Source organism: Myotis davidii, unplaced genomic scaffold (genome assembly GCF_000327345.1).
Source record: "Myotis davidii unplaced genomic scaffold, ASM32734v1 scaffold2712, whole genome shotgun sequence".
NCBI classification, from domain to species: Eukaryota; Metazoa; Chordata; class Mammalia; order Chiroptera; family Vespertilionidae; genus Myotis; species Myotis davidii.
In genome coordinates, this window is record NW_006283997.1 from 56,546 (window position 1) to 67,648 (window position 11,103).

The 11,103-nt window shown below is 36.1% G+C and overlaps 1 protein-coding gene across 2 annotated transcripts in view; it reads right to left on the reverse strand.

Moving 5' to 3' along the window:
- The window catches only part of LOC102768675 (sister chromatid cohesion protein PDS5 homolog B), a 96,624-nt gene that overhangs the window by 36,758 nt on the left and 48,763 nt on the right, over nt 1-11,103 (reverse strand). For both annotated transcript variants that reach the window (XM_015568044.1, XM_015568045.1), the window contains 2 exons: nt 7,481-7,575; nt 775-920 (listed from right to left, as the gene is read on the reverse strand). In XM_015568044.1, the coding sequence (XP_015423530.1) occupies nt 775-920; nt 7,481-7,575 (241 nt within the window). The remainder of the gene's footprint in view (nt 1-774; nt 921-7,480; nt 7,576-11,103) is intronic.

The following is an 11,103-nucleotide window of genomic DNA, read 5'->3' on the forward strand; positions in this document are numbered from 1 at the left end:
GGACTTAAAAAAAGGAGGAAGGTTGGGATCACAGGACATAGGCTAGAAGCATGCCAAGTTTAGTTCTGCCAAACTGAAGATATCTTTTCTTTTTCTATTCCATGGAGAGGAGGAAACAACCAGTAAGAGGAGTAAGAACCAAATACCCATATGAAAGAAAAAAACAAAAGAGAGCCAACTATATGAGAGAAGCTGTCTCAAAGGCCCTTTATATATGTCACTTATTAAAACTAGTACACAAGCTGAATATGTGACTACTTACCACTGAAAGCCATCTCACTTTTAGAATGAGAATCCTAATATATAAGAAACCGGAGGCCATCATGACCGAAACAACCAGAGGTACGACCTAACAGCAGGCTGCGTGGGGCGACCAGGCCACCGGGGGGTGGGGGTGGGATGGCTGCCAAGGGGGGCATTTATGAGCGATCGGGCAGGCAAGCGAGCAGTTAGGAGCCAGTAGTCCCAGATTGTGAGAGGGATGTCTGACATCCCCCGAGGGGTCCCAGATTGAAAGGGTGAAGGCTGGGCTGAGGGGGGGACCGCCACATGCACAAATTTCATGCACCAGGCCTCTAGTAATCTTACAAAGAAAAACTAGTAAAATTTAATGTAACAAAAAATAAATCCTTTCATTAACACTATTTTAAATATTAAAACGCCTATCCCCCCAAAAGGGCTAATTACATTTAAATCTCAATATTTTCAAATAAAATACTATGAAACTTTAAGTATTCAAAATGACAAGCTATAATAATTATTACTCCTACTTACCCGTTTGTCTAAAGTTCTTTCTCTGACAAAATTAAGTAGGTGATCATTGACCAGAAGAATATCCTTTTTAGCAGCTGTAACTATAGACACAATAACATCATGTCTAATAGCTTCCTCAGGGTCATGTGACCTCACTTTAAGATACTCTGAAAGATAAAGTTTTTATTGATTGAAATTTAACTTTAACAATTGAAATGTCTTTAAAACTTGTGTAAGACCTTTTAAAGCAAACCACAACAAAAACAAAACCTAAGTAAAAGGTTCAATGTTTCAAGTAAACTGGGAGCAGTGAGGGAGGAAGGGAGGAAGGAAAGTAAAAAGGAAGGTCAGCCCTTGAGTCAAAACAAAGTTTACATGCAACTGAGTAGTAAATCCCTTCCCCATTTGCAGTGCAGAGTAGATGATCATAGAGTTCCTAACCTCATTAAACAAAGCAACTATATAAATAAACCACAAAGTATACCAACATTAAAAATTTCACCTGTTTTTTTATTTAATAGTTAAAACATTCAAGTCAAGTAGTTCTACTAGGAAAGGAAAGTGTGCTCAAATTTCTATTCCTTAACAAGGGAAACTTTCAGTGAGGTTATTAAGAGTATAAAATTGAGATATGGTTATCAAGAAACAGGACTACAGGAAATACCATAGGCAATTCCATTTAACTGAACTAAGAAAGGCCAAAGGGAAGACAGAAGAAATAAAACATTTAAAAATTATGAGTGCATAGGAGTTCAGATCTTGCACTGAGAATGCTGAAAGAAAAGTTTTAACAATCTTCAGTAATCATATAATAGGTTGAAGGAAGAAGTCACACAATTGAATATAAATTTTAAAAATAAAATATTCAGCTTTTTTATAATAAGACCAGTAAGATAAAATTTCATTGTTTAGATTTGGAATAATAAATATTGCCAGGCCTATACACAACAAATAGTGCTATGATTGTGAATGAATTTACTTCTCTATAAAATAATAATGTAACAAATACTTATAATGTAAACACTCATAAAAACCAATGTTCAGGTTTTAAGCCTGTCCACTTTGAGTATTCTCTACTAATAGAAACTATTCAAAAAAATGAGGAAGACCTTATGCTGCTAAAGAAATTGAAGAAATGGAAAGGTTATTTTACCTAACTCAGCAAAGAAAGTTATTTTTAGCATATCTCAATTTCCCCACCAAGATAAATATAGGAGTTTTATTTTTCATTGTACTTGTTTTGAATGCAATACATACTATTTTAGGTACCATCAAAAAAGAAAAATGCAATAACCATCAATTTTGAGATGCATCCCAATTTCCCAGAAACAATAATTCACACAAGAACTATTAACTTATATTTACTGTGCAGAAAAAAGAAAACAGGAGAAAAAAAGAAATTCTCACTAGTTACTTAGTATGAAAAAGTAGGACTCTTCACAATATGGCTATGTCCCTCAGACTTGGCTGAAGATACAAACATGAATCTCGCAAAACACTGTTGAAAAAAATAAGATAAATGTGTGTGTACAACACATTTATCTTAGCTCACTCCTGAAGCCCTAAGAAAATGTCTTTAAATGGGACAAGTAACAAATGAAGAGATCATAGCAAAAGAGATTTCCAACAAAATTTTGGCAGATGGATGATTGGTAAGTGCCAGAGGAAAGAGGAAAATAATAAAATCCAAAAGGTGAAGAAAACAATAGACAAGCTCAATTCCAGGATAGAAGAACCCTCAAAACATTTTGAAATTCAAAGCGCCAAGCTATGAGCAAGACAGAGATGAATACTGTAGTTGAAAATATGAGTGGTTGAAAATACGCAGAGAGGTTAGAACCCTCATTTTTCAGTTTTTAGGCAACTACAAAAATTAAAATGTGCCCGGAGACTGAACACTAGAAAATAATAAAATATAAATGTTTCATTAAAAATTCAAACTATATATAGTGGGTCCTCTCTATATACTGGTTCCACATCTGTAGATTCAACCAACCACCAACAGAAAATAACTGGAAGGTGGGAATGTAACATTGTTGATGTGTACTATGTAGGTAGGCCTACAATGGCTGTATCTGTACTGAACATGTACAAGTTTTTTTCCCCTGTCATTATTCCCTAAACAATAGCTAACAACTTAATAACTGTTTACATAGAATTTACATTGTATTAGGTATTATATATAATCTAGAGGAAATTTCAAGTATAAGGCAGGGCAGGAACTGATGGAGGTGGGCAATGGGGGAAGGATGGGGGAACCTGTAATACTCTGAACAATAAAGATAAAATAAAAACAAAGTATAAGGTAGAATGTTTATATGTCTATACCACTGTATTTAAGGGTCTTGAGCATCCTCAGATTTTGGTATCTACAGGGTGGGAGTAAGAGAGTCTTGGAACCAATCCCTGGAACCAATCCCCAGGGACAACTGTAAAGCGAAATGTGGAATACAAAAAGGAGGTTCTATGAAAAGTAACCTCACAGAGTGATCTAATCATAAATTTCTAACTGGGCAGGTCATGGTGGGCAATCATTCTACAGGCCTATAACTTCTTTAATGAAATGTTTTATGCCAACCCTGTGTATTGTTTTTGTGCACCTAGGTTAGCACACCTTTGAAATAAAGGGTGTCCCAAAATGCACACAAGAAGTAATTTTGATAGAAAACACAGGTTTATAATTAAAAATTGTAAATTTTTTATTGATTTATAAAGTATACAGTATAAGGTTATGTATGGAAGTGCTCGCTATCAAAACATGATAATCCAGTTTACCCAATATGCTATTCCATACATAACCCTATACTGTATACTTTATGAATCAATAAAAAATTTACAATTTTTAATTATAAACCTGTGTTTCCTATCAAAATTACTTCTTGCGTGAATTTTGGGACACCCTTTATTAACTCTCAAGAAAGCACATAATCTTAACTATCCTGTAATCCAATTCCTGAATTGCTTCCTCACACCTTCATATAATCTTCCTTACATTCCCTGCTTAATTTTAAATGAATAGAAGAAAGTATGAAACTGTTATTCTCAAGAGCATCTGAGATCTTGCTCCCTCATTATATTGTCAATTTGGTTCAAATAAACTCTTATAAAAACTCTCTACAAATTTGGATGTTTGTTAAGTCAACAAAAATCTTCAAAATAACCTAGGGACTAAAACAATTACTGATGAAATAATTCACAGCTAAAACATTTTTAAAATATCTTCTAAAAAAGCAAAACACTGCCTGGCCGGTGTGCCTTGAGTGTTGACCTATGAACCAGAGATCTCAGTTCTATTCTGGTCAGGGCGCATGCCTGGGTTGCAGGCTTGATCACTGGTAAGAGACAACAAATCAATGATTCTCTCTCATCACTGATATTTCTCTCTCTCCTTCCTCTCTGAAATCAATAAAAATATTTTTTAATCAAAACATCTACCTATTATTTAGCCAATCATAAACTTTGTTTTAAAGTTCTGACTATGGAAAAAATTGCTTAAATTTTTTTATACTTAAAAAAATCCAGAATACCTACAGAATTACTACAAATCAACAACAAAAAATAACAAGTCAATTTTAAAAAAGATAGGTTTAAATTTTAAACAGCCAATTCATAAAAGAAAATAATATATCAAGATATACATAAAAATGATGGTCAATCTCATCACTAAATAGAAAAAGGCAAATTAGAACCACAAAAGAACAAGACTTATGAGAACAGCTAAAATAAAAAAATACTGATAAAACAAAATGTCAGCAAAGACGCTTTACAACTAGAACTGTCAAACATTTCTGGTGTAAGTGGAAAATAGTGTTTCTTATAAAGTTAAATATGTATTTACCCTATGACCAGCAATTATACTTCTAAGTGGTTCCAAAAAGAAGTAAAAACATATTTCCACAGAAATACTTGTACAAGAATACTCACAGTGATCTCAGTCATAACAACCCCAAACCGTAACAACACATATATCCATAAAAAGAAAAAAAAGAATAAAAGTCTCAGACACTAGCAACTAGACTTTTAAACTCTTGATAGGATACTCTTCTCTGGGCAATCTAACTAGTTCAAGAGGAATTATCAAGACACAACCCATCAAATTCACCCTAGAGCAGTGGTTCTCAACCTTCCTAATGCTGCGACCCTTTAATACAGTTCTTCATGTTGTAGTGACCCCCAACCATACACTTATTTTCGTTGCTACTTCATAACTGTAATTTTGCAACTGTTATGAATCATAATGTAAATATCTGATATGCAGGATGTATTTTCATTGTTACAAATTGAACATAATTAAAGCATAGTGATTAATCACAAAAACAATATGTAATTATATATGTGTTATCCAGTGGTCTTAGGCGACCCCTGTGAAAGGGTCGTTTGACCCCCAAAGGGGTCACGACCCACAGGTTGAGAACTGCTGCCCTAGAGTAAAGGTCAGAGTCATATATTCAGGGCTTTCTAATCAGCTTTTTATTAGCTCCCACTCTTTAATTATGAGCAAATAGCCATGGATTGTCAAGCACTTAAGGAAAGCCTCTAACATGGAAAATAGAGAAAAAGGAAATAAAAAGTTAGCTGAACAAACATTTTGTAGGATAAAGAAAACTTCCCCAAAACACTGATTAGTTTTCTCAGAGAATATTGCATACATAACACAAAAAGAGGATGCCACAGTGAAAGGAACATCGATGTGAAAATAGAAGGAAGGATACAAAAGGAAGATAGAGAGATGCACAGATGTACTTACACAGCCTGCAAGCACAAGGAAAGGAAGAATGGGAAGGAGAGGGGGCAGAAAAAGAGGGAGGAAGAATGAACTGTCTTATGATCAATGCTGTAAAACAGCTCACAGAGCAAGCAGTGCACATTCAGATGTGAGTAGGCAAATAGAGGGTTCCAAGGAGGAATACAATCTATTTCTTCCTCCCTCTACCCCCAACCCGAAAGAAAATGAAACTGATAAATACCTACTGACAAGAATTTAACAAAATGTGAAAGCAACAACCTATTGTTAAAAATATTACAAAAAGTTAAACTTTGTGATTTTACCAGAAGAAACTCAGAAGGAAGTACTAAAAATTAAGACACAACTGTGAGCAAATACTGTATAAAAAGGGCAGTTACAAATGTAGTAAACGTTAGTATAAAGTTTTAAAAAAAGAATAAATCCTTTATAAAAAAAGGGTAATATGCAAATTGACCCTAACAGCAGAACAACTAGGAATGACTGGTCACTATGACACACACTGACCACCAGGGGGCAGACGCTCAATGCAGGAGCTGCCTCATGGTGGTCAGTGCGCTCCCACAGGGGAAACACTGCTCAGCCACAAGCCAGGCTGATGGCTGCCAGCACAGCGGTGGTGGCGGGAGCCTCTCCTGCCTCCTCAGCAGCACTAAGGATGTCCGACTGCAGCTTAGGCCTGCTCCCCACTGGCAAGTGGACATCTCCCGAGGGCTGCCAGAGGGATGTTTGACTGCCAGCTTAGGCTTGATTCCCCGGGGAGTGGGCCTAAGCTAGCAGGTGGACATCCCCCAAGGGGTCCGAGACTGCGAGAGGGCAGAGGCCGGGCTGAGGCCTCCCTCCCCACCCCCCGCCCAGTGCACAAATTTTTGTGCACCGGGCCTCTAGTAACTAAATACCAAGCAATTATGTAACAAATGAGAAGAGTGTTCAGAATTTTAGGTTTCAGAGATCCTTGACTAATCAGAAAGATATGGGAGAATTTTGATTAACTTTACAAATTTCATTAATCTATTACGCATTTCTGAAAGCACAAAAGTGAATGTTAACCTCCAAGCACATGGAGGGAAAAAATGAGAAGAAAGCAAGCTGATGAACTGAGCAAAAGAGAACAAAACAGAAAAAAAGCAAGAAAAAGGCATGGAAAGTAGAACACAAAATAAGAAAGCAGAAATAAGTTCAACTACATCAGATTCAAAGGATACTTAAATAAAAATAGTAAGGCACATGACAATAATATATATAATTTATGGAAAGATACACATGTAGCATATACAGAAAAACATGAACCAGATGCAGACCAAATTTAGTAGGGTGGTTACCCTCTGTAGAAGAAGGGAGTATAGTTTGTGAGGGGCATTTTAACTAAATGTAAAATTTATTTTCTTTTTTAAAATGTCTTAAGCCAATGTAGCAAAATGCTAACATTTCTAGGCAGACATAGTAGCTGTTATATCCATTTATATTTTCTGAACTATTCCATAACATTAAAATAGTTAGTAAAACAATAATAGTCAAAGCCATGATTTCTCATTACTACATAAATATAAAGTTCTGAACTGCCTTATAATTATAGAGATTTCAAAAACCTTACTTTCATTTTAGGATGGTTAAATTAGCTTACAAAATAATGATTCTACCCTAAGTTCTCAAAATACTGGAAAATGTTAAAATCTGTATTATAATTTAGTCATAGTCAAGACCTGTTCAAATCCAAATGCCTGAAATATTTCTAAAAATATCCTTAAACTTCAAAATTAAAATTATCTCTGATAAAACCAACATTTTATAGGTGCTTATTGCCTAAGTAGGCACTAGGAGGTAAAAATTCTAGCTTCAGAAAGTAACTCTGATAATGACAAATTGAAACAAGACTTCACCTATAACAGAAACAAAAAAAGATTATTTATCCCCCAAATATTTAAAATGGATTTTTTCACCAAAGAGCACCCAGAAATATTTGTTATTATGGGTATACAGTACCTGTTAAGTCCTTTGCTAAATCAGGATGGTTCATGAGACAGTGACTAGCAAATTTTACACATTCCAGGCGTATTGGTACATGAATATCATTAAACCTGATAAAATATAAAGGCATAGTGATCTTTAAAATTAGAGAGACATATCTGTTTAATCTGCAATCAATTTATATTTATTTCTCTAATTAAAATTTATGTAGGATAATTTGAAGTGGACCCAGAGACTTTATCAAAGTTTTTGATATACTATTCTCCTATATAATAAAAACATAATATGCTAAATATCTGACCAATCAGTCGACCGTTTGGTCAACAGCTCAACCAGTTGCTATGAGGCACACTGACCACCAGGGGTAGATGCTTCGACTGGTAGGTTAGCTTGCTGCTGGAGTCCAGCTGATGGGGACTGGGCGACTGGACCAGACACACCCTATAGCCCTCCCACAGTCCCTCGCCGGCCAGCCGGCCAACCTCCCTTGGTCCAACCTCCCACGGTCCCTCCCCAGCCTGCTGGCCCCCATCGGCCCTGATCAGGACTGGGTGAGATGGCCCCAAAATGCCACGATCTGCCCCAATCACAGGCCAGGCCGAGGGACCCCACCCATGAACAAATTCATGCATTGAGCCTCTAGTATGTGTGTAAATGTTTTGAAGCCTCCTTATTAAACTAGAACAATCTCCTGTGATAACTATGTACTTTACAAGGGCATGTTTAAATACACATTTGACTCAAATACAAGAATTAAAATGACAATTTTTCTATAAATATACTTTAAAATATGTTTATGAAAGTATAATGTGTGTACATAGTTCATAGATACATTATATAAATCTCCTACTGTGTTTAAAAAGAAAACTATTCCTCAAAGTAGTCTTTTTTATATAGAGGTATTCACAAATGTGTGGTAATCTTATATGCTTAACCCGTATTAATTTACATGACTCTATTAATTATAATAGAGTGCCCAAATTAGTCCTATCCAGTTAACAATCACAATTACAATATACCCATTAATATCAAAGCCAATTTTTACATGGAAATGTAATACATTAGCATCTCTAAAAAAATCAAGTTTGGTTGATATGTCATTTAAGTATCTTTTAATTTTATATTTTTCCTTCATTTTTTTCCCTCCTTATAATTTGGTGAAGCAACTGCTTTTTGTTTCTGTACAGTGTTTTCCCAATTAAAATTTTGCTAATTTTATCATTCTGATATCAATTAACAGGCTCCCCTTTCTTCTAAGTTCATATGGCTATGATCATATAAAAATGATCATATTAGGTTCTTTTTCTTAGGAAGACTACTTTATATATGGCATTGTGTTCCTCTATCAGGAAGCATATGATATCTAATTGTCTCTAAACATTGATATTCAAAGCTTATATACTTTAGTTCATGATGGACTATAAAAGTGACTTAAAAACCTTAAGAAACAACAAAAAAAAGCCCAGCCGGTGTTGCTCAGTAGTTGAGTGTCGACTTATGAACCAGGAGGTCACAGCACATGCTCAGGTTGTGGGCTCAATTCCTAGTGGGGAGGAGGCAGCCAATCAACAATTGTTTCTCATCACTGATGTTTTTTTCTTCTCTCTCTCTCTCTCTCTCTCTCTCTCTCTCTCTCTCTCTCTTTTTGTCTCTCTCCCTTCCTACCTCCCTCTCTTCCTCTCTGAAATCAATAAAAATATCTTAAAAAAATAAACAAAAACATTAAAGTGAAGTGAGAATTTTCCACTTGCTATTTTCATGTCTTAATTCTGAAAGATTAAAAGTTTCCAAATCTTGTATTGCCCAATACTATAACACACAAAATTTAGCATTTTATAAAGAAGAAAATAAGAAGGCCCAAAATAAGCACCAAATTACTCATAAAAGCTTATTACTAGAAAAAAGTTGTTTTATAAAAAAAAAATTATAAATTCTAGCCTATACTCATAAAATGTCTTGAGTGTTTTGAATCCAGGTCCAGTTTACCATTTCTCAACTAAACATGTACCATACAGCCATAATAAATAAAATAAATTATCTTTAAGAAATAGTCTAGCTCCTTGAAATTGGTAACAATGTGGAAATTTTATGTTATTACAAGTAAAAGAAAAAAATTACAAAGTAATAGAAAGGTGACATAAATGTAAATTAGGATTTTTCTTCCATAAAATCTATAAAGTCTGGGTAATCCAAGTGCTGATTTAAAAATATACTTTAAATGTCTATATGTAAAAATTGTATTTTTGCTTTAACACATTAAACAGAATGGATTTTAAATTGAATCTCACAATTTAATTACACTTGTAAAATATTTTGCTTTACTACTCAAGAACTTTCCACTGTATTTAAAGAAAAAAAAAATCCTATCTAATAATAGACAAACATGGTAATTGACCGTACCTTTGCTACACCTCCCATTGGCTAATCAGCACGATATGCAAATTAACCACCAACAAAGATGGAGGCTAATTTGCATACTGCAGGCAGGGCCGGCAGCACACAACGCTGCCCGCAGGCCCCGGGCCCCTAACCCCTGACTGGCGAGGTGGGGCCAGTAGCGCCTGATGCTGCCCGGGGGATCCGGCCTTGGATACGTGACCTGGCGAGGGAGCAAAGCAGTGGAGAAGGGAGACAGCCCAGGTGGCAGAGAAGGGAGGGAGCCGAGGGCAAAGTGGCAAAGGGAGGGAGCAAGGCAGCTGAGAAGGAAGCCCATTCTTGCAGAAATAGGCCCGAGGAAGCCCTATTCCTGCAGGAATCTTCCTGCAACGGGCCTCTAGTATCTAAAATAAAACTCAAAATGACAATGGGGAAATATTTGTTAGTTTAATATAACTTGTTAAATGTTATTATTTACCTATAGGAGATAATCAGATTAAGAATTTAGCATTTGGCAAGTACTGATAAAGGCTTATATATTCATTTAAAAAATTAGAAAACTAAAACCAAAGAGATAAAAATTTACTATAATTCATTGACAATTCTGGGATTGAGATAGAAAGAAAAGTGATAACAAAAATAAAAATATTGTCCTGGCCAGTCTGGCTCAGGGCTTAGGGCATCAGCCTACAGAATGAAGAGTCTCAGGTTCAATTCCCAGTCAAGGGAATGTACCTAGCTTTTAGGTTTGATTCCAGGCCCCGGTTGGGGCACATGAAGGAGGCAACCAATCAATGTCTCTCTCACGTCAATCAATCTCTCTCTCTCTCTCTCTCTCTCTCTCTCTCTCTCTCTCTCTCTCTCTCCTCTCTCTGTCTCTGTCCTCCTCTCCTCCCTCCCTTCCATACTGCCTGAAAATCAATGGAAAAAACATCCTCAGGTGAGGATTAAATAAATAAATAAATATTCTAATACAAAGGAAATAGAATAAGTCTTAAAATATTATTTGTCTATTAATGACTTAATTACATTATTTATTACTAGAGGCCAGGTGCACAAAAATTTGTGCACTTGGGGGGCGTCCCTCAGCCTGGCCTGTGCCCTCTTACAGTCTGGGACCCCTCGGGAGATAACGACCTGCTGGCTTAGGCCTGCTCCCGGTTGGCAGAGGGCAGGCCCAATCCCTAGGTGCAGCCCCTGGTCGGGCTCAGAGCAGGGCCGATTGGGGAGTTGGGGCGCCACCCCCTGTCATGCAAGGAGCA